General features: G+C 42.0%; 1 protein-coding gene across 3 annotated transcripts in view; it reads right to left on the bottom strand.

Moving 5' to 3' along the window:
- The window catches only part of ACSM5 (acyl-CoA synthetase medium chain family member 5), a 35875-nt gene extending 8971 nt beyond the window's left edge, over nucleotides 1-26904 (bottom strand). For 2 of the 3 annotated variants that reach the window (XM_034939930.4, XM_057299992.2), the window contains exons 1-10: nucleotides 26765-26904; nucleotides 24791-25009; nucleotides 18214-18424; nucleotides 17048-17255; nucleotides 15082-15225; nucleotides 12428-12581; nucleotides 8638-8717; nucleotides 6704-6827; nucleotides 5425-5505; nucleotides 5178-5279 (exon numbers count right to left, since the gene is read on the bottom strand). In XM_034939930.4, the coding sequence (XP_034795821.4) occupies nucleotides 5178-5279; nucleotides 5425-5505; nucleotides 6704-6827; nucleotides 8638-8717; nucleotides 12428-12581; nucleotides 15082-15225; nucleotides 17048-17255; nucleotides 18214-18424; nucleotides 24791-24994 (1308 nt within the window). In that variant the 5' untranslated portion in view covers nucleotides 24995-25009; nucleotides 26765-26904. The remainder of the gene's footprint in view (nucleotides 1-5177; nucleotides 5280-5424; nucleotides 5506-6703; nucleotides 6828-8637; nucleotides 8718-12427; nucleotides 12582-15081; nucleotides 15226-17047; nucleotides 17256-18213; nucleotides 18425-24790; nucleotides 25010-26764) is intronic. The other variant, XM_057299991.2, reaches the window with a different exon arrangement.
- Nucleotides 26905-27770: the final 866 nt, after the last annotated feature.

The following is a 27770-nucleotide window of genomic DNA, read 5'->3' as shown; positions in this document are numbered from 1 at the left end:
GCTGAGGCAGGCGAATTGCTTAAACCTGGGAGGCAGAGGTTGCAGTGAGCTGAGTTTGTGCCACTGCACTCCAGCCTGGGCTATAGGGCGAGGCTGTGAGATTGTACCACTGCACTCAAGCCTGGGCTACAGGACGAGATTGCAAGATTGTTCCACTGCACTCCAGCCTGGGCTACAGGGCAAGACTTCAAGTAGGAAACAAAGGAAAGGAAGGGGAGGGGAGGGGACGGGAGGGGAGGGGAGAGGAGAGTGGGGAGGGAATGGAAGGGAAGAGAAGGGAAGAGAAGGAAGAAAAGAAAGAGAGAAGAAAAGGGAGGGAGGAAAGGAGGAAGGGAGGGAGGGAGGGAAGAAGGAAAAGAAAGGAAGGAAGGAAAGAAAGAGAGAAAGAAAAAGAAAAAAGGAAGGAAGGAAGAAACGAAGAAACGAAGGAAAAGAAAGAAAGAAAGAGAAAGAAAGAAAAAGAAAGAAAGAATGAAGAGAAAAGAAAGAGATAGAAAAGAAAGAAAGAAAAAAGGAAGGAAGAAAGAAGGAAAGAAGCAAGGAAGGAAGGAAGGAAAGAAAAGAAAGAAAGAAAGAAAGGGAGGGAGGGAGAAGGGCTCACCAAAAAGCTCATTGGTGTGGGGCAAGAGTAGAGGAAAGAGAAAAACAATCAAACTCTGATTCTCAAAGTTTCAAAGAAAAAGCTACTACTCAGCAATAAAAATACATGAAACCACACAGATGACTTGCAGAAACATCATACTGAGTAAAAGAACCCGGACAGATAAACTGGAATAGTTTGTGATTCCATTTACATGAAGTTCTTTTTTAAAAATGCAAAATTATTATATACTGACGACAAACAATGTATCAATTGCTGGGTCTGGAGTGGAGAGGATTGCCTGTCAAGGGAGTGAAAAATGTTCCCTATTCGACTGTGGTGGCAGTTACACAGGGGCGGACATGTGTTAAAAGTCATCGACTTACACACTTAACATGGGTGAATTTTACTGTAGGTAAATTATATCTCAATTCAACAAGGACCTTCTGAGAAAAAAGAAAAAATATAAGCTACCCTAAAAATACATCTAACACAAAATCTCTGAGATGTGTATGGAGAAAACTTAAAACTCTACACAACATTAAAGAAGATATAAATAAAGTGAAAGAAAGACTTAATCGGCCTGGTGCAGTGGCTCATGCCTGTAATCCCAGCACTTCGGGAGGCCAAGGCGGGTGGATCACCTGAGGTCAGAAGTTCAAGACCAGCCTGGCCAACATGGAGAAACCCCATCTCTACTAAAAATACAAAAACTAGCCAGGTGTGGCGGCAGGCGCCTGTAATCCCAGCTACTTGGGAGGTTGAGGCAGGAGAATCACTTGAACCCGAGAGGCGGAGGCTGCAGTGAGCCAAGATCACACCACTGCACTCCAGCCTGGGTGACAGAGCAAGACTCTGCGTCAAAACAAAACAAAACAAAAAAGACTTAATTAATAGAGATGTCAATTATCCCTAAGTTGTTTTATAGGCAATACAATTCTAATCAAAATGCTAGCAAACATTTTCCAAGGAACTTGACAAGTTGATTCTAAAATACAAATGAATGAGCAAAGGGCTAAGAATAGGTAAAACACTTCTAAATAAGTTGAATAACAAGGTTAGAGTTGTTCTCCCACATGTGAAGACTTATGGTAATGCTTTTGTGGATAAGACTTTATGGTATCAGTACAGAGACAGAGTAAGTGATCAAGGAAATACAAGAAAGTGCCAAAGCCTATGTATGACTATATCAAACTTTTAAAAAATGATATATTTATTTGAGATGGAGACCCACTCTATTGCCCAGGCTGGAGTGCAGTGGTGTGATCTCAGCTCACTGCAACCTCTGCCTCCCGGGTTCAAGCAATTCTCCTGTCTCAGCCTCCCAAGTAGCTGGGACTACAGGTGCCCGCCACCACACCCAGCTAATTTTTGTATTTTTAATAGAGAGGGTGTTTCACCATATTGGTCAGGCTGGTCTTGAACTCCTGACCTCAGGTGATCCACCAGCCTTGGCCTCCCAAAGTGCTAGGATTACAGTCGTGAGCAACCACACCTGGCCTATATTAAACTTTTATATCTGACAAAATTAGCATGACAGATAACTGGGAAAAGGAGGATTTATTCAACAAATTGGCTTTTCATATAGAAAAAAATAAAATAGACCCCTATCTCATATCATGCATACATCAACCACAGATGGATTATAAACTTAAATGTCAAAAGCAGAATTATAAAACTATTGGAAGAAACTATTGAATATGTGTATTTTCTACCCCAGAGTTGAAAATGATTTTATAAGACACAAAAAGCACTATCCATAACATTTAAAAACTTAATGATTTGATGACATGGAAATAAACGCTTCTGTTCAACAAAAATAGCTTAAAGAAAGTGAAAGAAAGTGAAAAGATAAGCTACAACCAAGGAGGAAGATGTTAGCAACTTTTAAAACAAACAAAGGACCGATATCAAGAATATATTAAGAACTCCTATAGGCTGGGAGTGGTGGCTCATGCCTGTAATCATAGCATTTTGGTGGGCTGAGGCAGGTGGATCACTTGAGCACAGGAATTCAAAACCAGCCTAGGCAACATGGTGAAACCCCATCTTTACAAAAAAAAAAATTAGCCAGGTGTGGTGGCATGTGCCTGTAGTTCCAGCTACTCAGGAGGCTGAGGTGGGAGGATCACCTGAGCCCAGGAAGTCAAAGCTGCAGTGGCCATGATTGTGCCACTGCACTCCAGCCTTGGTGGCAGAAGGAGACCCTGCTTCCAAAAAAATTGTATTAAATAGTTGCATAATATTTCTCTGTGGCAGTGATATTATGCATTTGAACAAATTCCTGGATTCTTTTTTAAAAATTTTTTCTCTCTTCTTTTTCTCCTTTTCTTTTTTTTTTTTGCTTTTGTTCACAATGCTATAATATAATCCTTTACATAACTAATTTCTGATATTAGAAATTTAGATAGTCCCTCCACCTTTTTTATCTGTTATAAACAGCCAGCACTATAACAAATATTTGTGCATTTGACAATTTGTTTCCCTAGGAAAATGAGCACATTCCTTATATGGGATATACAGTTGACATGGGCATATTCATTTAACTGACGTGCAATTTCAGCTAAATGGGAATGGCCAACGTGAATTTGAAATGTTTATGTTTATTGTAGGGGGAGAATGAGCTTAGCTTATCAAAACTCACAGAACAATTTTGGTCTGAGATCCTCTATAATAATTTTCACATGTTTCCTGATTCTCACGAAGAGATTTAATATTTTTCTCTTAATTAAGAATGAGCTGGGCAGGGCACTGTGGCTGATGCGTGTAATCCCAGCACTTTGGGAGTTGCCCAAGGCGGGCAGATCACTTGAGGCCAGAAATTCCAGACCAGTCTGGCCAAGGTGGCAAAACCCTGTCTCTACTAAAAATGCCAAAATTACCCCGGTGAAGTGGTGTGCACCTGTAGTCCCAGTTACTCGGGAGACTGGAGCGCGAGAGTTGCTTGAGCCCAGGAGGTGGAAGTGCAGTGAGCCAAGATCGCACCACTGTACTCCAGCCTGGGCAACAGAGTGAGAAGACACTGTCACAAAAAAAAAAAAAAAAAAAAAAAAAGAATGATCTGGAAAGAAAACTAACTGTTGGTACAGGTGACGGAAAGAAACAGTCAAAAAAACTAAAGATTCTTGTCTAGCAAATAACTTTTCAAATTACTTTAGTACACTCAGTGGAACAATCTCACAACCAGAAAGAAAGTGTGCAAGTGCAGTAAGTACCAGAGTCCTGCTCCACACTAAGTACCAGAGTCCTGCTCCACACCGAGCGGCACGAAGTCGACAATGAATAATGAATGAATGCATTTTTTCAGTGGGGTCAAAGATTTACTATTGCTTCCAAGACTGATTAGCAGAAAATACATTAAATGTTAACATGATCTCAGCTTGGCATGATTACTATGTTGTGGGTTTTTGTAAGTTTCTGTGATTTTAAACAAAATAAAGTAGAAGATTATTTCTCTTGTAGTGACAGAAAAACCACTAAAATGCAACATTTTGAAAAGAAATGGACTGATTTATTTCTGCTCCTTCTAATTCTGTAGCTGATTGACAGCTTAGTAGACACATGAGATGGCATTTCTATTAAGCAGTGGCTCTCAGGCTTGACATTCGAATCGCCTGGGAAACTGATCCACACCATCAGAAATGTTGATTTTAATTAAGCTGAGGTGGGGCTCAAGCATCAGCAATAACTGAGGCTTGCCAGGTGTTTCTAATGCACAGCCAGGTCTGAGAGTTTTATAGAGAAAGCTGTGAAGAAAAGAAAGCCCGACATAAACACCAGCCAAGATGAATACAAAAGAGAAGCAGTTACTGAATTATCCCAGAAACTTGGACTGAAATCCCAGGTTTGTGCCCTGCTAGCAAACCACAAAGAGAATCCTGAAGACAGCTCTGACACAATAGTGCAGTTTGACCTTTATGTATTTATTTATTTTATTATTATTATTATTATTATTATTATTATTATTATTATTTGAAACGGAGTCTCGTTCCCTCGCCCAGGCTGGAGGGCAGTGGCATGATCTTGGCTCACTGCAACCTCCCTGGTTCAAGCAATTCTCCTGTCTCAGCCTCCCAAGTAGCTGGGAATAGAGGCGTGCGCCACCATGCCTGGCTGATTTTTGTATTTTTGGTAGAAACGGGGTTTCACTATGCTGACCAGGCTGGTGTTGAACTCCTGACCTCAGGTGATCCACCTTCCTCGGCCTCCGAAAGTGCTGAGATTACAGGTGTGAGCCACCGCACCCGGCTGCAGTTTGACCTTCAGAAGCTCCTTTCCTTTACTGTACCTCGATTTTCACCTCATTAAAACAACGGTGCTGCCCTCATGTCATGTTTACGCTTTCAGACACACCCACGTTTAAATCCCATGTCCTGCCTGTACTAGCTGCATGATGCTGGATAAGTCACTTCCCCTTTGTACTAGCTTCCTTATCAATAATAGTCTTCCTTATCAATAACAGAACTTTATTAATAATAGTAGCAACCTACCTCATGCAGTCATTGTAAGGATTAAACAAATAGATACTTACAAAGTGTGGTGCACAATGCTTAGCACACAGTCACTGTCATGAGAACAGCTGTTCCCCGTCTCTTACCAAATAGCAATTGAAGAAACAGAAGGGCCGGGTGGGTCTGATACGGATGGCAACATTCCCCTCTTCTCCAGGAGGCAGGACGTTGCCCTCATCATCCACAATCTGGTAAGGAGATCATCACAGAGGTGCATACATGAGTGTCTACACCCTGGGCCCCTCCAGCAGCCCAGCAGCCCGTGCCAGCCAGGCCTGTGTGTCTTTCTCCTCTCCATGCCAGGCCTTGCCAGAAGTTGGGGGAGGCTGCTACCTGCACATCGTAGGGTGGGGACGCCTTCCCCATGGATCCAGACTTGATTTTCATGCCTTTTGGATTGGCACAGATGACAACCTGGGGAGAATGCAGTACAGATAAAGAAGAGCCTTTCCACTTAGCTTCTTTCCTGGGCCATGCCTGTCTCTCACCCTGCCTGATAACTCTTTCTCTCATCCTCTTTTTTCTCCTCCCTCACTTTCTTCTTTCTTTCCCTTCTCCTCTCTCCATTTCTCTCCGTTCTTCCTCCCTTCTTTCTTTTCTTTTTTCTTCCTCCCTCACTCCTTCTCTTCCTTCTTTCCTTTCCTCTTTCTTTCCTTTCTTTCCCCTTTCCTGTTTTCTTCCTTCCCTCCTTCATTTTCTTTCCTCCTTCTTTTTTCATTCCTTTCCCCGATATTTCATTCTTCATTTTCCTCTCTCCTCCCTTCTTCTTTGTTCCCTATTTCCTTCCTTCCATTCATCTTTTTCCCTTCCTTTCTTCCTTCCTTTCCTTTCTCTTTCCTTTATTTCCTCTTTCCCTTCCTTCTTCATTTTCTTCCTATTTTCTTCCCTCTTTCTTGCCTGTCTTTCTTTTCTTTCCATAGTTAGCAAACAATTATGGGGCACTCCAGTGGGCACTCAAACCTAAAGAACTTAACCCATCTCTAAGCCAAAAGACTCAATTGATCCCCAGATCTCTTCCTAGATGACTATAGAGGACGCTGCTTAGAATCTTGGACTCTGAACAGTGGCAGATGTAGACTGTCTTGGTGGAGACAAACAATGCCTTCAGCAGTGAGGGCTGGTTTGCTGGCATGGTATAATTGTAAAAGTACTTTAAATTACCTTTTTTTAATTTTTAAGAAGTATGTGTGTGTGTGTGTGTGTGTGTGTGTGTGTATTTCAATAGCTTTTTGGGTACGAGCGTTTTTTTGTAACATGGATGAATTCTATAGTGGTGAATCCTCAGATTTTAGTGCATCTGTCACCTGAGTAGTGTACATGATACCCAATACGTAGTTTTTTTACCCTCACGCCCCTCCTCTCACCTTCTTCCTTCTGAGTCTCCAAAGTCTTTTATACCACTCTGTATGTCTTTGCATCCTCATAGCTTAGCTCCCACTTATAAGTGAGAACATATGGAAATCAAAAGGGAAGGAAAGCTGATGGAATTTTGTTATCAGCTTCTCCCCTGGGGGCAGGGTGGTCCCTGAGAAGCCGGAGAGGCAGGAAGCTCTCGAGGGGACCTGGGGGGTGGGGACCTGGGGGGTGGGGACCTGGCCCCTCCAGCACTCACCGTTTCAGACTGGCCATAGCCTTCATACAGCTCCACACCGGTCTGGCGTTTCCACTTCTCTCTCACATCAGGGTTGAGGGCCTCTCCTCCGGTCAGACAGTGCCTCAGGCTCTGAAACTGGTACCTTTCTCAGGCAGGAAAACAAGGCCACCTATGTCAGGATCTTCATACCACCCCGCCCTCTGGTGCCACTGCCCAGATGCAAACACCACAGGCACTAGAGGGTAGATGCCCCTGCTTTTTAATCTTCTCTAAGTGAGTCCAGCCACTGGCTTTGCAACCATGCTCCTCATGGACAGATAATTCTTAAAAGATCCATCCTATCTGAGTTTGAGATAAAATCAGAAGCTCATATAATAGGTCTTGGCATAATATGGTGAGTTCCAGGTAACTTGGCCAAAATAATTTAGTTGGAAAAAAACTGATTGATAATAAATTGGTTAGGACAATAATCTGATTGAAAAGGATAGATCAATTAGAAATTGAAAAGATAGGCCAGGCACCATGGCTCACACCTGTAGTCCCAGCACTTTGGGAGGCCAAGGTGGTCAGATTGCATGATCTTAAGAGTTGAAGACCAGCCTGGTCAACGTGGTAAAACCCCGTCTCTACCAAAAAATACTAAAACTTAGCCAGGTGTGGTGGCACATGCCTGTAGTCCCAGCTACTTGGAATGTTGAGGTGGGAGGAAAGCTGGAACCTGGGAGGCGGATGTTGCAGTAAGCCGAGATCATGCCACTGCACTCCAGCCTGGGCAACAGAGCAAGACTCTGTCTCTAAAATAAATAAATAAATAAAAACAAAAGAAAAAGGAAAAGAAAGGAAAGAAAAGAAAATTGAAAAGATAAAAATTAGCCCCCTAAGAATCCCAAAAATTCCTACAGATATTAATTATGTTGCAAAATGCCCTCTCTGTTCAACAAATCATCCAAATTATAAAAAAAATCAGGGATTGCAAGTACATTTTTAATCTTGGAGGAGAGGGGAGATCAAATTGGCTTAAGTTACTTATTATTACCAAAGAGCATTCAACGACATTGTTCTTAACAAGGTACTTGGAGCTTGCTTTCAGCCAAAATCATCATGTGGAGATGCACACATCAGATCAATGAATGGGATGATTTTCTTACATTGGAGAAGAATTCACTTTTAGAAGCATGTAAGAACTCCCTCTTTTGGACACTTGGTGGGTAGATTCGTGTGATTAGGAAAGATGAGAGGACGACTCCTCATGACTTACGGGAGGACAAAAGAGGGAGAACAGGTCAGGGTTCGTGGATACTGAAGGATGGTGGGCCTCTCTCCATATACCCCAGCAACTAGCCCTGTTCTGCTAGAAGATGTTGCTTTGGCTTCACCCAGGATGGAGCCATCATCAGTGCCTTGTCCCTTTCTCTTGGGTGCCCAATAGCATGTGCTCAGAGAACAGTTGGCTGGGGTTAGTCTGAGGCTGAGAGTTGGGGCATCTACTGCGGTGTGGGCTTGTTAGTTTCACCACACCTGAGGGCCCTGGCCACAAACCGCACTCCATAGGTGGCTAACAATTGTCCAATCATTTCTCTCGCCTCACAGAAGTAGCAGACACACTGCTGACAGAATAGCCCATGGGTGTATGGTGTGAGGAGAAGCCTATCTCAGGTGCTAAAATTTCAGTCTGCCTTAAATCTATTTAGTTCCATCTGGATGCAAATTTTGGGGGGCCAGAAGCTTGTTCTTGAGGGGCATCTGTGAGATTTACAGGTATGTTGACTTGTCAATGTGTATGTGTATAAATGTGTGTGTGTGAGAGAGACAAAGAGAGAGGCAGAAAAATATATAGAGGGAGAGACAGAGAAAGAAAGAGAGTTGGAATGAGAGGGTAGTTGTGTGTGTGGATACCCATGCTATGTATTCACATACTTAGGCCCTCAAAGCACGAAATAGATGGGGTGTACCTGGTCAGATCCTCCTGCACAAGCAGCCGAAAGATGGTTGGGACACAGCAGAGGGTGGTTATCGGGAATTTGGAGAGAGTCTAAACCAAAACAAAGGGTGAAAGATGTCCTTAGAATCACTGGGGTGGGACCATGAAGATGGAGCCAAATGCATCTTTATAGTCTCAGTACCAAAGCAGAGAAGCTGAAAACTATGTGTGGAATCCAGCAGCCAACATGGTGTCCAGTGACTCCTACTTCCTGGCATGTGCACCTTTGGAGGATCCCCTCTCACCTCATACCAAAGTGGGTCTGTGACAGCAATGGCATACTGCCAAGGTGATGAATACCACTTTCAAGATTCGGTAATACAAAGACTATGGCTTCTGTCTTGGATATTCTTTCTCTCTCCCTTTCTTGGATCCCTTGTTCTGGGGGAAGCAAGCCACCATGTTTTTAGTATGCTCAAGCCATCCTATGGACAGTTGCACACAGTGAGAAACTGGAGACTAGCAAACACCCAGTGAGAAATTGAAGTCTACTAAAAACCACCAGTGAGGTTTTTGTTTGGTTTTTTGAGATGGAGTCTCACTCTGTCACCCAGGCTGGAGTGCAGTGGCAAGATCTCAGCTCACTGCAAACTCTGCCTCCCGGGTTCAAGCAATTCTCTGCCTCAGACCCCTGAGTAGCTGGGATTACAGGTGCCCACCACCAGGCCCGGCTAATTTTTGTATTTTTAGTAGAAACGGGGTTTCACCATCCTGGCCAGGCTGGTCTTTAACTCCTGACCTCATGATTCACCCGCCTTGGCCTCCCAAAGTGCTGGGATTACAGGTATGAACCACTGTGCCCGGCCACCAGTGAATTTTTAAGCAATTTTCCAGCTTCAGTCAATCCTTAAGATGATTGCAGTCCTAGCAAATATCTTCTTTAAAATTATTGTGGCAAAATACACACAACATAGAATTTGCCCATTGGAACGGTTTTTAAGTGTATAGTCCAGTGGGATTAAACATTTCCAGAGTGTTGTGCAACCATTGCTACCATCCACCTCCAGAACTATTTTTATCTTCTCAGACTTAAACTCTGTACCCATTACACAATAATTTCCCATTAATCTCTCCCCTAACTCCTGGTAAACACCATTGTACTTTCTGTCTCTATGAATTTGACTACTCTTGGAATCTCATGTAAGTGGAATCATACAGTATTTGTTCTTGTATGACTGGCATGTTTCACTTAGCATAATGTCCTCAAGGGTTATCCACGTTATATCATACAACAAGATGTCCTTCCTTTTTAAGGCTGGGTAATATTCCATTGTACATATACACCACATTTTGCTTATTCATTCATCTGTGGATGGACACTTGTGTTGCTTTCACCTTTTAGTTATTGTTAATGCTGCTATGAACATTTGCATACCTTGCTGACCTCTTGATTGCAACCTCATGAGAGACCCTGCTCCCAAAACCCCTCATTAAGCTACCTCCAGCTTCCTGACCATCAGATACTGTGAGATAAATGCTTGTGTTTTAAAGTGCTAAGTTTCGGTATAATTTATTACATAGCAATAGATAATGAAAACACTATATCAGAGCTGGGGACAGTGCAAGGAGAAGGTCCATACATTGGCTGATCAAGCACTACATGGATAATGATGGTGATGAGTTTGATCATGATGATAACAATCAATATGGGTTAAGAATCTACTATATTTGGTCCACCATGCAATACCAGCTTACTCCTGCAAGAATGGCCATAATCAAAGTATCAAAAAATAATAGATGTTGGCATGGATGCAGTGAACAAGGAACACTTCTACATTGCTGGTAGGAATGTAAACTAGTACAACCACTGTGGAAAACAGTGTGGAGATTCCTTAAAGAACTAAAAGTAGAACTACCATTTGATCCAGCAATCCCACTTCTGGGTATCTATCCAGAAGAAAAGAAGTCATATGAAAAAGATACTTGCACATACATGTTTATAGCAGCACAGTTTGCAATTGCAAAAATGTGGAACCAACCCAAATGCCCATAAATCAACAAGTGGACAAAGAAAGTGTGGTATATAAATATATATAATGGAATACAACTCAGCCATAAAAAGGAATGAATTAATGGCATTCGCAGGGACCTGGATGAGATTGTAGACTATTATTCTAAGTAAAGTAACTCAGAAATGGAAAACCAAATATTTTATGTTCTCCCTCATAAGTGGGAGCTAAGCTATGAGGATGCAAAGGTGTAAGAATGGCACAATGGACTTTGGGGACTTGGGGGAAAGGGTGGGAAGGGGGTGAAGGATAAAAGACTACAAATTGGGTGCAGTGTATACTGCTCAGGTGATGGGTGCACCAAAATCTTACAATCACCACTAAAGAACTTACTCATGTAACCAAACACCACCTGTTCCCCAATAACCTATGAAAATAATTTTTTTTAAAAAAAGAATCTACTATGTTTTGAAGCAACCTAAGTGTCCATCAACAGATGAATGGATAAAGAAAATGTACATATACACAATGGATCCATAAAAAAGAATGAGGTCCTGTCATTTGCTGCAACATGGATGGAACTGGAGATCATTATGTTAAGTGAAATAAGCCAGGCACATAAAGACTAACTTCACATATTCTCACTTATTTGTGAGATTTAAAAGTCAAAACAATTGAACTCATGGAAATAGAGATTAGAAGGATGATTACCAGAGGCTGGGAAGGGTAGTCGGGGGCTGGGAGAAAGGTGGGGATGGTTAGTTGGTACCAAAATAATAGAATGAATGAATAAGACCTGTTATTTTAAAGCACATCAGGGTGACTATAGTCAATAAAAACTTAATTGTACATTTTAAAATAACTGAAAGAGTATAATTAGATTGTAACACAAAAGATAAATGCTTTGAGGGTATGGATACCCCATTCTCTATGATGTGATTTTCACGCATTGCATGCCTACATCAAAACACCTCATGTACCCCATAAATATATACACCTACTATGTATCCACAAAAATTAAAAATTATTTCAAAAAAGAACCTATGATGTGCTGGCCCCTTTGCCTTGTATCATTTCATTCTCGCAGCAAATCTATAGAGATATGCTATCCCTTTCTTACAGATGAGGCTGAAACTGCAGCTCAGGAGATTAGGCAACTTCCCCAAGGCCACACAGCTAGCGAATCAAAGGTGTAGGATCAGAGTCCAGGTCTGACTCTTTGACTGATGGCACAGCCTATGCAGTTAGCTACCATGTGATACAGCTTATTTCAGTACAAATAATATGAGAAGAAGTGTCCTCTGACATTTTAAGGAATGACAGTTAGGATGTGGGGGGCGGAAGAAAGGTGACCTGTGTCTTGACTAGGGCCACCAATCTCCTCCCTCCCCATGAGAAGACCCTGGGAGGCTGAGCAGGAGTCACCAGGACTCTCTAGTTGGGCCAACTACTCATGTTAAGCACCATGGACAGTAGCATTTGGAGTTGAGGCATAGACTGATTTTGCCTAAGGGTTTGACAAATACCTAGGGTTTTGGCAGGAGCATAGGGAAGAAAGTGGTGGAGACAAGGGCACCCCATGCAAAAGAAATAGCAACAAAATGGTCTTACATCTAGGAATGTAGCTAGAGCACAGGCAATGATTGAAGGGAACCAGGTGGTCAGGAACCAGATTATGGAAGGCCGGGGAGCCACACAAAAGAAGCCTTAAATTCACTGATTTATGTATTTTCTCCTGCAGTCTGAAATCTATATCCCACTCATCTCATTTGTACCCAACACATATGGGGTATTGTTGGTTTTTCCTCTTACATTCAGGATAACTTTGGCATCAACTCGGGGCAGCTCATGCACAAAAATGCAAGATCCATTAGGCCAGGCAGAGAAGAGAGTCCAGGCTGCCTTCACCCAGCCAGTGTCAGTCGTGTTCCAGAAGATGTCCGATTCGGTCAAGGCCACCCACCGTCTGCCAAAAATTAGAGAACGTCAGTAACCTTGGCAATGACTCTACCTTTAAAAAGGATTGTATTATCTATATCACCACATTTGGAGCCCTGCTCAGTGGGTACTCACTTATACTTGTGAAACCTGAACAAGACCATCAAGTTAACTATTGTCTCAACCAGCATCTTCCATGTACCTATGCCCTAGGCTAAGAATACAGAAGCAAAAAGAGTTTCCAGAAAGTTCACAGTCCAGTGGATGTGATATATAAGGGAAAAAAATTAACCTCAATACTCTGTGCTAAGGTCACTTTATTTAGCCAACATTTATTTAGCATTTAGTCTGGACTTAGCACTAGGGATCTAGAAGTGAACGATTAGTCTTGCTTTGAGGGCCTTATAGGAAGCCCCTGGAGAGCATGTTTTAATAGAGCTAAACACAAAGCCTTGTGCAATTATAGAGAATAGGCACCTAAACCAGAGCAATGATGGACATGGGTTTCTGAGAAATGCTCTGGTAGAGGAAGTGACACTTGAGTTAGACATAAAGAATAAATAGGGATTATATAGGTGAGGCAGAGAAGCAAGAGCATCCCAGGAATGGGAAACAGTGTCTGCAAACATGGAAGACATAAAAAGCGGTCATGCACTTGAATCCTGGGACACACGCACTCCTGGTTCTCCCCATTTCATTGGCTGTTCCCTTCTCAGTCTCCTCTGCTGAGTCCTCCTGGTCTTCCCCTTCAGTGCAGAAATGCCTCAGGCACTCAGTCCTGAGACCCATTCTCTTTTCAGTTTATATTACACTTTGCTGATCTAATCCCATCTCATGGTATTAAATACCATCTTTACACTGATAAGTTCAGCATGAATCTTTCTCATTAACTTCAGACATGTGTATCCAAATGCCCACTCAACATCTCCACTTTTAACAAGGGGATGGAGATGTCTAAGAAGACTCTCAAATTGACAACTCCATAAACAAACTGTTTTCTTGCCACCAGACAGCTCATCCCACAGTTCTTCCCCCATCATTTAGTGCTTCCAGTTGTTCAGGCCATTCCTCTTAGAGCTCTCCTTGACTCCTCCTTCTCATTCCACACTGATTCTGTCAGCAAGTCTTATTGGGTCTAGGTTGAAAATACATTCAGAATCTCATCTCTTCTCCCACTACTGCTCCCCGGGCAAGCTACCATGCTTGCCTCTTAATGCACCGGTCATCTTCTTTACCTGTTTCCCTTACAGTTACATTGTCAACCCAACATCCTGAGTGAGCCTTTAAAAAACATATTAGATTATGTTACTCCTCTGCTCAAAATACCCAACGCTTCTCAAAAAACATTCAACATAGAATTACCATATGATCCAGCAATTTCATTTCTGCGTGTATATCCAAAAGAAGTAAAAGCAGAGACTCTAACAGATACTCACATGCCAGTGTTTATAGCAACATTATTGACAATAGCCAAAATGTGGAAGCTACCCAAGTGTCTATCGACAGGTAAATGGATTATTTAAAATGTGGTCGAGGCCAGGCGCAGTGGCCTGTAATCCCAGCACTTTGAGAGGCCAAGGTGGGAGGATCATGAGGTCAGGAGTTCGAGACCAGCCTGGCCAACATGGTGAAACCCGATCTCTACTAAAAATACAAAAATTAGCTGGGTGTGGTGGCGGGCACCTGTAATCCCAGCTACCTGGGAGGCTGAGGCAGGAGAATTGCTTGAAACCGGAAGGCAGAGGTTGCAGTGAGCGGAGATCGCACCACTGCATACCAGCCTGGGCAAAAGAGCAAAACTCTGTCTCAAAAAAATAAAAATAAAATAAAAAATAAAAATAAATAAAATGTGGTCTATCCATACAATGGAATATTTTTCAGTCTTAAAAGGGAAGGAAATTTTGACACATGCTATGACGTGGATGAACCTTGAGGACATTATGCTAAGTGAAAGAAGCCAAATTGCAAAACAAAAGGACAGACTGCATGATGCCAGTTACACGAAATACCTAGAGTATCAAATTCACAGAGATGAAAAGTAAAATAGAGGTTACCAGGGGTGAGGGGAGAGGGTAATGTGGTGTTATTGGGTAATGGGAGCACAGTTCTCCTTTGGAAAGATAAAGTAAATTCTGGAAATGGATGGTGATTGTGGTTGCACAACAATGTGAATGTATTTAATGACATTAAACTGTACACTTAAAATGGTTAAAAGGGTACATTTATGATATATGTATATATATGTTTATATGTGTATGTGTGTATATATATGTGTGTGTGTGTATATATATATGTGTGTGTATATATATATATAGCCACGATTTAACAAGAAACCTCCCGTGGCTTTTCACCTCGCTCAGAGTAAAATCCAGAACCATCAAGATCCTTCCTAAGCTGCTCCTATTGGCTTCTCAGTAATTCTGCTGGCTCTCTGACCTCAGCTCCTGACACCTTTCCCCTCACACCACCCCCTCCAGACCACTCCCCACTTTCTGTTCTTGGATCCTCTAGACAAGCTGCTCTGGTACCTTCCGCTGGCCACAAAACCCAGTCCGTAGCTGCTCTGGGAGTGCTCGACCATCTTGGGGGCCCCGGTGGTTCCGCTGGTGAAGTAGATGGCCAGCGGGTCTCGACTCTTTGTCCTCACGCAGTTGTGCTCTGTAGATGCCTCCCTGTAAAACGTAAAAACACTAGGTGGCACTACCACAGTAAAAACAGTTAGTAGCACCAATAATATGCATAACAACAATATGACTACCGTTTCATAAATACCACATGTGAGGTGCTGTGCTGAAAGCTCTGGCTTGGGTAATCTGCAACTACCTCATGGGGTAGGTACTATCATTATAACCCTTTTGCAGACAGGAAACTGAGGCTCAAAATGGATAAATAACTCACGCAAAAGAGCCCATGCTTTCTTACCAAGGTATGAGGACTTTCTGGTAGAACACACACATGTCCATGTCTATAATTCTGCACATTTAGGCACAGCTTCCACCCCCATCCCAATTTCTAATAATTTAGAACTCTTTTCTAAAGGTTTCCCCCAATATGGGGTTTTGAGATCTAGGTAATTCCCAAAGTTCTGTGATCTGGATGATCAGCTAACCCACGGGCTCTCATCCCTGGCTGCACTGTGGAGTCCCCTGGTAAATTTTTGGAAGAAACTTGTCTGTATCCACCCTGAATAAAATAAAATCAGAATCTTTGATGTTTTCTTAAATGCTTCTCAGTAATTCTAGTAACAGCCAAAATTGAGAACCACTGATCTAGGCCCACCTGACAGCTCATCAAAATCATATGAGCCGATTTTTTTTTTTTTTTTTGAGATGGTGTTTCGCTCTTATTGCCCAGGCTGGAGTGCAATGGCGTGATCTTGGCTCCCTGCAACCTCTGCCTCCCGGGTTCAAGTGATTCTCCTGCCTCAGCCTCCCGAATAGCTGGGATTATAGGCGTGCGCCACCACGTCCAGCTAATTTTGTATTTTTAGTAGAGACGGGGTTTCTCCATGTTGGTCAGGCTGGTCTCAAACTCCCGATCTCGGGTGATCTGCCTGCCTCAGCCTCCAAAAGTGCTGGGATTACAGGCATGAGCCATGGCGCCCCGCCCTATAGGCTGATTTTTTAAAAAAAGATCCCCAGGGCTCTTGCTCAGCTATGTCTAGTAAACTAGGTCAGATGTGAGGCCTTGTCATCTGTATTCAAAACAGCACCCAGGTGAATCTGATGCAGCTGGTCTGTGGGGTGAGCATTCGTGACTCAACGGTTCAGGCCCCTGAGAGGCTCCTTTTGGGTTCTGGCTTCCAATCAGGACAAAGTCTCAAATTCTGTGATGGGTTTCCACCAGGCCCTTGCTCCAAGGCACATCTGCTCTCAGCTCTGCCCACTCCTGACTTGACTACTTTTTAGCACCTTGGGCAAGTCACTTTAGTTTTCCAAGTCTCAGTTTCCTCATCTGTAAAACTGGGTTAAAGGGCCCATCACAATGTCCTGTTCAGGGATTAAATAAGATGATGTTTGATCCATTATGGTGTTCTGAACACCAAACACAATGCTTGTCGTGAAATAGATGTTCATTAAATCTTTGCTGCATGAATGAATGAAGGTGAAGGCTTACATAGCACAGTATCTAGCAATACACTAAGTACCCAATACATGGGCACTAGTTTATTATTAACTGACCACCTGCTATGTGCTAAATGCACCATATAGGTTATTTCATGTACTCTGAATGGTAGCTCTAATAACTACCACCGCATTATAGAAGCAAATGAAGCACAGAAAAGCTGCTGACAAATCCAGCACTGACTGAATGAGGGACCTTGAACATTAAGGTAGGGACCAGGATTATGCTCAGGTCAGCCTGGCTGCCAATGGGAGTGTTCCTCTCTGATTCGCTCTCTATGTATGGAATCAGCAATGCATTTCATCTCTTGTTGCTTAAAGGGGAAATGACTTCATTTTTCTGCTGTTCTCCTGGAGAGCCCCAATTCACCGGAGGAGTTCCCTGAAGTTCAACCAGCCTGGCCGACTGCTGTCTGACACCAGCAGCTTGGTCTGGAGGGAGGGGCATTCGGCACTGATGGCATCCACCCTTGGAGCTAGGGAGTCACTGGTGATAATGGACTTGGCCCTGGACGCCTGCAGCCGGTACTTGAGGTCCTTCTCCGTCAGCTGAGTGACACCCGGAATCATCACAGTCCCTGGCATAAAACAGAAGGGGATGTTGAGTGGATAGCGGGGAAGGCCTTGGGTACAGAGGTAAGAGATGAAGGCAGGAAGGGGCTGGGGAGGGTTGGAATGCATGAGCTGGAAGAGGTAACAATAATAATAATAACAGCCTAAAAACCCTAGCCGTCTGAATAAGTGCATGATCACTTATTCACTCAGCATCAGCGGAGGCTTGCTAGGCTCACTGTGGCCTCTTTCCTCCTCTGTTTCTCTGCTGAAGGAACCATTCTAAGAAGATAATGTTTCACTGCCCTGGACATTCATGACAACAGGAGGACCTGTCCCCCTAACCTCCTGCAAGGGATAATATCACTGGTTCTTTTATTTCATCTTTATCTTCCTTCCTTTGGGAGCTGGATGATGCTGTGATAATGAGAATCGTGAAGTCTAAGAGTGAAACTAACATAGATTGGTTATAAGGGTCCCTCATCTATAACTGCATCGTTCGGGTAAAATTCTAGCAACTAAAGCAAGGCTCCCAAACCACAACCAGCAGAAAATATGCTTGATTTGTCCCAGTCAGGACTTTTAAAAATGATAGATGCCAACATTAAAAGATAGGGGGATTTTTCATAAAAATCCAGAGTTTTCAATTACAAATCAGAAGTTCTGATAACACTGGTATTCATTCTGTCGTGGGAACATTTGGTTCGAGTTGAGAAGCAGCGACCCCATTTGATAAAGCATGTGATCTCCAGTTTGCCGCAGTCCTCACCCCTCCCTACTGCCTTGCACTGGCCTGCTTTTATCAATTACATCATTGTCTGGCCCCTACTATACAATCAAGTCTGTGATTGTTAGGCAAATAGGAAGTAAACACAACTCCACATACGGTTTATTTTTGCTCCATCTTCAAGACCCTGTGGATACTGCAAAACTCTGGCAAGTTGTGTCTGCCCCCAACTAAAATTCCCAGCCCTGCTTACTGACCTGTCCGCATGCAAGCCACACTGACCAGCCACCACTCCGGGAGCCGTGGGAGTACCAGCATCATTCTGTCCCCAGGCTGCAGGCCGCATGCACCCCCCAGCACATTGGCTGCCTTCCTGGACTGCTTCCCCAGCTCCTCAAAGCTCCACTTGATCTCTGCTCCTGTGCCATTGACCCACCAGAAGGCAGGATTTGGGGGGCGGTGTCCAGCCTAGATGGTGGTACAGGCAGAAAAAAAAAGAAGCAATTTATTGAGAATTTTTGTTTGCTTGTTGCTGTTTAATGTTTTATAATAGTTAATATAAAATTCACAGGGTTCAAAAAGCAAAGCAATATGGAAAGACATGCATTGAAAAGGCTTGCTCCCCTCCTTAAACCTACCTGCTCTGTTTTCCACTTCCTCTGCCTCATAAGTAACCAATTTTATTAGTTTTTTGCATATCCTTCCATAGTTTCTTTAGGCAAACACAAGCATATATTTTTTCTACTATCTTTTTAATGCAAAAGGTAGCACATGATTAACACTGTTTTCTGTTTTTCCCTTTTTTATTGAAATATAATTCAGGTACCATAAAAATCACCATTTTAAAGTGCACAACTCACTGGTTCTTAGTATGTTCACAAGGTTGTGTAACCATCACCATTCTCTAATTCCAAAACATTTTTATTGCCCTAAAAAGAAACACTGTACAAATTAGCTGTCCCTTCCCATTCCCTCCTCCTCCAGCTCCTGGTTATCACTTATCTGCTTTCTGTCTCTATGGATTTGCATCTTCTGGATATTTCATATGAATGGAATCATATGATATGTAGCTTTATGTTTGGTTTCTTTCACTTTGTACAATGCTTTCAAGATTTATCTATGTCATAGCATGAATTGGCATTGCATTATTTTGATGGCTGAATAATATTCCACTGTATGGATAGACCACATTTTGTTTATCCATTCACCAGTTCATAGACATTAGGGTTGGTTCCACTTTTTGGCTATTATAAATAACACTGCTATGAGGATTTATGTACAAGTTTTTCTGTGAGCACATGTTTTCTATTGTCTTGGATATATACTTAGGAGTACAATTCCTGGGTCAGTATTATAATAACTCTATGTTAACTTTCGGAGGAACTGCCAAACTGTTTTCCACAGCACTGCACCATTTTACATTTCCATCCAGCCATGTCAGAGGGTTCTAATTCTCTGCATCATCTCCAACGTTTGTTATTGTACCTTTTTTTTTTTTTTTGCCATGCCACTGGTTATGAAGTGGTATCTCCTTGTGGCTAGGATTTGCATTTCCCTAATGAATTAAAGATGTTAAGCATCTTTTCATGTGTCTATTGGCCATTTGTTTATATTCCTTGAAGAAATGTCTCTTCAGATTCTTAGCCCATACTTCAATTGGGTTATTTGTCTTTTTCACTGTCTAGTTTGAGTTCTTTATGCATGATAGATACTAGACCCTTAACCAATATGTGATTTTTCAGATATTTTCTCCTATTCTGTGAGCTTTTTACTTTGATATATAAATACTATTAATTTTCATGAAGTCCAATTAATCTATTTTTTATTTTGTTGCTTTTGCTTTAGAAACCATTGCCCAATCAGAGGTCACAAAAATATACTCCTATGTTTTCTTCTAAAAATTTTCTTATACTTTTTGTTTCTTCATTTAGGTCTTTGATACATTTTGAGTTAATTTTTGTATTTAGGGTCAGGTAGGAGACTCAATTAATTATTTTGCATGTGAACACACAGTTGTGCCAGCATCATTAGTTGGAAAGACAATTATTTCACCCATTTAATTGTCTGGGTACCCTTGTTGAAAATCAATTGATGATAGATTTGTGGATTTATTTCTAGACTCTGAATTCATACCTATTTATCCAAGTCTATCCTTATGCTAGTGCCACACTGTCTTGGTTACTGTAACTTTGCAGTAGACTTGAAATAGAAAAGTGTGAGTCTTCTTTTTTTTTTTTTTTCAAGGCTGTTTTGGTCCCTGTGGGTCCCTTGCATTTCCATAGGAGTTTTTGAATCAGGTTGTCTATTTCTGTAAACAAGTCTCCTAGGATTTTGATAAAGTTTGCATTAAATGTGCAGCTCAATTTGGGGTGTATTTTCATCTTAACAATATTAATTCTTTTAATCCATGAGCATGGGGTGTATTTCTATTTGTTTACATCTTTTCCAGTTTATTTCAGTAATGTTTTGTCATTTTCCATGTACAACCCTTATACTTCTTTGGTTAAATTTATTTATATGTATTTCATTCTTTTTGACGCTATTAGTAAATGAAATCATTTCTTAACTTCATTTTTTATTGCTCCTTACTCGAGTGTTGAGTATTAAGTTATCTGCTCTTAAAATACAATGATGAAGTAGGGATACCATAATAGTCAGAGACATATCCATTCAAACAATGAATTAAAATAAAAGGAAAACAATGAGTCACCAAACCCAAGCAACTCTGAATCCAACTGAGAAAACTCTATTATGTTTCAAAGCCCTTAATCCTCTGTGATTGTGGCTTTGCTTTCTAGTTGCTCAGCTCCACCCTCTGGGCTCCCAATTCCACATTCTTGACTAACAACTCTGCCCTAAATCATCTCTTCTTTTACAAGAAGGGTAACACATGTTTGTAGCTAAGTAGATTTAACCACCTGTTTCCTGCCTGTAGAATTTGGGGAGTCCAACAGCCTTCTTTTATATTTTCCTCTCTCTGTCCAGTACAAGATGGCAGTATTTCTGCTGATAAAACATTCTCAAGAAACTAGTGGTTCTCTCGTGTATGTCTCAGTGATTCACCCCATTAGGGAAGTGGCTCTTCCACAGATCTTTTCCAGATAATCCCATCTCTATTGCTGGTTTCTGCCTCCATGGCTGAAGGAACTGAGGAACTTTGTCTAATCTCTTCAAAAAGCTCTCTGTGACTTTTTGATACTTGAATTGCTAGCAAAAGATTGTCCAACCACACTCTTGGATTTCCCTTTGCAGCATACTTTTCTGACAGTGAATATCCTAACTTTAATGTCTTTTATAATATAGGAAGGCTGAGAACTGTTCAAACCACCAGGTTCTGGCTCTATTTTTGCTTAACAATTCTTTCCTCTGTCTATTTCTTTCCTTCAGCATTGTAATATAACCAGCAAGAAGAAATCAGTCCACATCTTCAACACTTGGCTGGGAAATCTCCTTAGCTAAATATCCAAGCTTATCCCTTATAAGTTATTCTATCCATATAGCTCTAGGACACCATTCAGCCAAAATTTCTGCCACTATATAATAAGGATCCACTTTTCTTCAGTTTCTGATATTACATTTTTCATTTCCTTCTGAGTTTTTATCATCTGTGTCTTTAATGTTCATATTTCTACTAACAGTCTTCATGATTCTTTAAAACAATACAGTCTCATCTATCATACTCCTCCTTTCTTTTTGAGGTGTCGCTAGCAAAATCATTAATATCTACATTTCCATTAACAGTCTGCTCAAGGCAATCTAGGCTTTTTTCCGTGCTCCTCAAAATTCTTCCAGCCTCTACCCATCACCTAATTCCAAACCTACTTTCACATCCTTTGGTATTTATTACAGCTCTCATTACTACTCTTGGTGCCAAAATCTGTATTGGTTTTGAATAATCCCATCTATTGCTGCTGTAATAAATTATCACAAACTTAATTGCATAAAACAACACAAATATACAGCCTTATAGTTCTGGAGATAAACAGTTCAAAATCAGTCTTAGTGGAGTAACATCAAGGTGTCAGAAGAATTGTTTTCCTACTGGATGCTTTAGTGGAGAACCTGTGTCCTTGCATTTTCTAGTTTTCAGAGGCAATTCACATTCCTTGGATCGTGGCCCCACATCACTCCCACCTCTGTTTTCATTGTCACATCTCCTTCTCTGACTCTGACCCTCCTGCCTTCTCATAGGGTACCTTATGATTATATTAGGCTCATCCAGATAATCCAGAATAATCTCTTCATATGAATATCTTTAGTATAATCATGTTTGCAAAGTCTCTTGCCATGTAAGATAACATACTCACAGGTTTCAGGGATTAAGGTATAAAAATCTTGGGGAAGGGGTGCATTATTTTGATAATCATTGCCATGCTCTTTCTAGTTTCTTTGCGTATCTTGTAAATTTTTGTTGAAAACTATACATTTAAAATTACATCATGTGATTACTCAGGAAATCAGATCCACCCCCACCCATTCCCCACAACTCCCCAGAGTTTGGTTTGCTGTTGCTGCTTGTTGTCATTTGTTTAGTGATTTTTGTGAACCATTTCTGTGAAGTCTGCATTATTTGTTCTGTGTGGCCACTGAGATATCTACTTGGTTAGCTTAGTAGTCATCTTATGATTAGACAAAAATATCTTTAAATGCCTGAAACCAATAAATCTCCCAGTCTTTGGGTGGGTGTTGGGGCACACCTTTAGCACTCAGCCAGGCAATTAACAATCCTGCCTTAGTGTTAATTTCCTGCATGCTCCAACTCTCAGTCTGCCAGAAGTGCGAGCTTAGAGTTTCCTCAGATCTTTCCTAAGCATGTGCAAAGCCCTAGGAAAGCACACAGCCTTACTTAGGTGTGTTGATTTCTAGATTTCCAGGAATACAATAGAATTTTTTAAAGCTCCCATAGACATTGGATTCTCCAGCTTTTCTTTTTTCACTCTTTGGTGAATCTATTGTTTGTCCCACTGTTATCCATCACCTTAGGCAACAATGAAGCTAAAACATTTGTCTGTGATTGTTTTGGACAAAAACCCCCAGGGAAAAGGCTTTTCTCATTGGTTGAGCTTCAAGTTGATTCAAATACAGTTTTACAAGTAGGGTCTTCCAAAGAACCAATGAGCAGCTCAAATAACAACAGTTCTTCATAAGTGAAGCTTTGAAAAAACTCCAACTCCATTCTGGCCCCTCTAATGGTTGCCATGATGCACCAGAAATGGGGGCTGTTATTTTTCAAGGCTACCACATAGCTGGAAAGTCCTTATTCTACCATTTTTTTTCCTGACTTAATCCTGCTTGCTTGTTTTTATCATTAGGAGAAGTCTTCTAAGGATACCCCTAGTATTGCAAAAAGAACTTAGATTTTTTTGCAGGCCATCAGGAATGGAGCATCCTAGCTTCATGTCTTACATGAAATTCTCATTTAATTCTCACTATTACTCTAAGTAGCATATGGTCTGACTACCATTTTACAGATGAGAAAGTTGAGATCTAAAGAACTTAGGGCACTTGTCCAAGGTCACACTTCAAGTACATGGATGAACAATGTCTATCTGACTGCAAATCCTGCTTTTAAGTCTCAGTCATCCTCATACCACCTTCATAAGTTTCACTACATCTGCTGACAGTTAATTTTATTGTATCTGCTAACAATGCCATTTACTTCATATTTTTTCTTTAAACAATCTCTTCTTATAATTAACATGAATACAATTCTTTGAATTAAATTTTATATTTCCAGTTTTGTATTCTCCAGCTTTTCTTTTTTCACTTTTTGGCGAATCTATTGTTTGTCCCTACTGTTATCCACCACCTTAGGCAACAATGAAGTTAAACATTTGTCCGTAATTGTTTTGGACAAAAACCCCTAGGGAAAAGGCTTTTCTCATTGGTTAAGCTTCACATTGGTTGAAATACAGTTTTACAAGTATGTCTTCCTCTTATAAATGAAAAGTTAGTATCATGTAACACAAATAAAAGGTAACCATGAAATAGAGAGACCCAACAGACACAGATATAAGGGAAAATAAAGAAGAAAGCAGATGCACAGAGACACACAAAGAAATCAGGGTTATCTTATTCTATGTATCTGTTATGATCTGCAAAAAGCTTTGAGCCTGAGCCCTATTCTTTCCTTATTTTATTTTGTTTTGTTGTATTTTATTTTATTTTTTGAGGTGGAGTCTCACTCTGTTGTCTAGGCTGGAGTGCAGTGGCATGATCTTGGCTCACTGCAACCTCTGCCTCCCGAGTTCAAGCAATTCTCATGCTTCAGCCTCCAAAGTAGCTGGGACTACAGGTGTGCGCCACCATGCCTGGGTAATTTTTTTTAATTTTGTTTTTAGTAGAGACGGAGTTTCACCATGTTGGTGAGGCTGGTCTCGAACTCCTGACCTCAGGTGATCTGCCCTTCTCGGTGTCCCAAAGTGCTGGGATTATGGGCATGAGCCACCGCGCCCGGCCTTCTTTCCTTATTTAGAAGACAAGGGCGTGACAGTGAGAGAAAAACATCAAAGACAGAGTAGCAGCAAAACAAAACTTCCTCCTTCAGTTGATGAACAACTGGAAGGGAATCGGAAGGGACATAACTGTCTCACTGTATGATTTGGGCTCAAGAATGCAGGACACTTCAGAGAAGGAACAAGCATGTCTAAGGCTCACAACACTGACTCAGAATTTTTTCCTAAGTCTCAAATGCCAACAGTTTACATTTTAGAACTAGCAAAATTCCCAGGTCCAAATTTCCTCATCAACATGCTTGGAGCCTTGAGTCTCATTGTGGTACATGAGGGCAGCCTCAGATGCCCCAGATGGATTCTAGGACAGAACAGGCTTCACCTCTTCCAGCCGACTCCACACATCCAGCACATCATGGGCGAAGTTGAAGTACTCAGGCACCAGCTGCCTTCCCAGGCTGATGGCTTCCCAGGTGGCCACGATCTTCTGAGGAACAGGTAGAGGTGCTGGTTGCCCATGAGACCCACAGAATGCCCTGGAGTTCCTCAGTGCCTGGAGGACTAGGTGTCTCAGCCATGGTCTCATGCGGTCGCCTCCTGTCTGTCACCAAAGAGAGGAAAGAGGGCATTGTCATAAATTCTGGGCTTTGGGGACAACACAGAGGTTAGGAGAAACCTGTGGTCAGCGCTGATGGTGACTGTGATCCCTACTGACTTGTAGAATAAACTCTCCACCTTCAGTCTCAGTTCTGCTGTGTGATGGTCATTTCTCTCCTCTGACCCCGAGGTCTGTCCTTTTGACCTCTCACTGACTTGTGGGTATCTGGGTCTGAGGTCAGAACTCAGATCCCACTTCTCAAACCTCAATACTTCAAAAGGAATCCCTCAAAAAGGCTTTGGCCAATCCTGAACTGACCTTGCAAAGCTGAAGACAGCTCTAGGGCAGCACTGTCCAATAGAAATAGAACGTGAGCCACCTGTGCAATTTACAATGTTCTAGTACTTCCATTAAGAAAAGTAGAAACAGGTGAGATTTATTATAATAAAACATTTTATTTAACCAGATAGAGCCAAAGTATGACCATTTCAATTCCTAGTCAATAGAAGAATAAATTGTTAAAGAGATATTTTACATACTTTTATTTATTTTTTGTTTTTTTGGTACTAAGTCCTCACAATCTGAAATAGACTTTACCCTTACAAACACATGTCAATTTGGACTAGCCACACTTCAAGTGCTCAAAAGCCACAAGTGGCTGCTGTATGGCATGATGGGCTTTTAGTATCTTTTTAATTTTTTTATTTAATTTTATTATTTTTAAAATTTTTATTATTGTTGTTTTTGAGACAGAGTCTCACTCTGTTGCCCAGGGTAGAGTACGGTGGTGCCATCATAGCTCACTGCAGCCTCAAACTCAAGCAGTCCTTCCACCCCAGGCTTCCTAGTAGCTGGGACTACAGGCACTAGCCACCATGTGTGGCTAACTTTTAAAAAGTTTTTTTGTAGAAACAGGATCTCACTATGTTGCCCAGGCAGGGCTTGAACCCCTGGCCTCAACTGATCCTCCCAACTCGGCCTCCCAAGTGCTGGGATTACAGATGTGAGCCACTGTGCCCAGCACAGTTTTAGTGTCTTGCTACTCAAAGTGTGATCTTGGGACCAGCAGATGGGACCCCACCCTACATATGTAGAATTAGAATCTGCAAGTTAACGGGATCTTCAGATGAGTCATATGCATGTTAAAGTTTGAGAGGCACTGGCCCGGGAGCTGCGTGTGACCTCAGTTTCAGTTTCCTTGCATTAAATTCCTCTTAGTAATAATAATAACAAAATATGGTAATAACAACCAACAATAATAACGTGGCACAACAAGAAAAACCATAACAGCTTCAGTCTATTGAAGGCCTACTGTGTACCAAGCATTTTAAGAGTGCTTAGAGGCATTATTTCATGAAATCTTTATAACAACTCTACGCTGTAAATGTTATTTTCTCCATTTAAAGATAAAGAAAATGAGGCTTAAAGGGGAAAAATGACTTTCAGGTTTCACTTCCTGGAAAAACATAGGCCCCAGCCTCTGCAGTGGCCACCAGGCCTAGGCCTGCAGCCTCAGAGACTTCCTTTCTCTGACCCACCTCTCCCGCCCCTCACCTCTCCTGAACTGAGCTCTGCCCCAGTCCTTTTCCTCAGACTCCCACCCCTGGATTCCTCAGCCACCTAAACAGCTGATAATTTAGAATCCCCAGGCCTCCTTCCCATTCCCCGACACCATTTCAGATGTCACTTCTTGGTTTAATCAGCAAAGGCCTCAGAGGCAGCTGATACCTTCGTCTGAAAAATTTCTTTCCAAATTACCTTGCTCTTGAACCAAAGTAATGCAAAAGGTCTCTGTTTTCTGCTTCAGCTGAGCGGAGCAGGGCTGAGTGGCTGTAAACACTCAGCTCCCTCAGAAAACAGCCTCCCACAGGGAACTTCAGCCCCAAATGCAGCCAAGAGTGGGCAGAGCCAGAACCCAGCAGCTGACACAGTGGCTTCAAGTGGTCAGGGTGCATTGAGCCAGTGAGAGTGGCCCCCTGCCAAGTTTTCTCAGTACTCACAGTGGCTGGAAGATCAGACCTCAACTGTGGTGCCTGGTGGGTGTGCCCAAACTGGTGGATGTATTCCCTAAAAATTCAAGTCGCCATCTAATCGGAAAAAGCAACAGGAAGATTATGATGGGTCTTTTTGTTTGTTTGTTTGTTTGTTTTGAGACGGAGTCTCCCTCTGTGGCCCAGGCTGGAGTGCAGTGGCGCGATCTTGGCTCACCCCAAGGTCTACCTCCCGGGTTCGCGCCATTCTCCTGCCTCAGGCTCCCAAGTAGCTGGGACTACAGGCGCCCACCACCATGCCCGGCTAATTTTTTGTATTTTTTAGCAGAGACGGGGTTTCACCGTGTTAGCCAGGACGGTCTCGATCTCCTGACCTCGTGATCCGCTCACCTCGGCCTCCCAAAGTGCTGGGATTATGATGTTTTAACAGAAAAGGTGCAATAGTGATAATAATATAAGTCAGACTTTGTTTCTTTTCTGCTTAGAACCCTCCAGTAGATACAGAGAGAACAGAGGAGTGGTTCCAGGGAACGGCTCTAAGGCATCCCTTTGAAGTCATAGAATTGTTCTAAATTTGGATTGTGGTCATGACTGCAGATCTCTGTAAATTTACTACAAAAAATAGTAATAATAATTGTACACTGCCAAAAGAAGTTTTTTGGGTTTTTTTGTTTGTTTTTGGAGACAGGCTCTCACTCTGTCGCCCAGGCTGGAGTGCAGTGGCGCAATCTTGACTCACTGCAACCTCCACCTCCCGGGTTCAAGCGATCCTC

Source organism: Pan paniscus, chromosome 18 (genome assembly GCF_029289425.2).
Source record: "Pan paniscus chromosome 18, NHGRI_mPanPan1-v2.0_pri, whole genome shotgun sequence".
In the NCBI taxonomy this organism is placed as follows: Eukaryota; Metazoa; Chordata; class Mammalia; order Primates; family Hominidae; genus Pan; species Pan paniscus.
The sequence above is the reverse complement of the archived record's forward strand: the minus strand, read 5'-3'. Positions and strand labels throughout refer to the sequence as shown.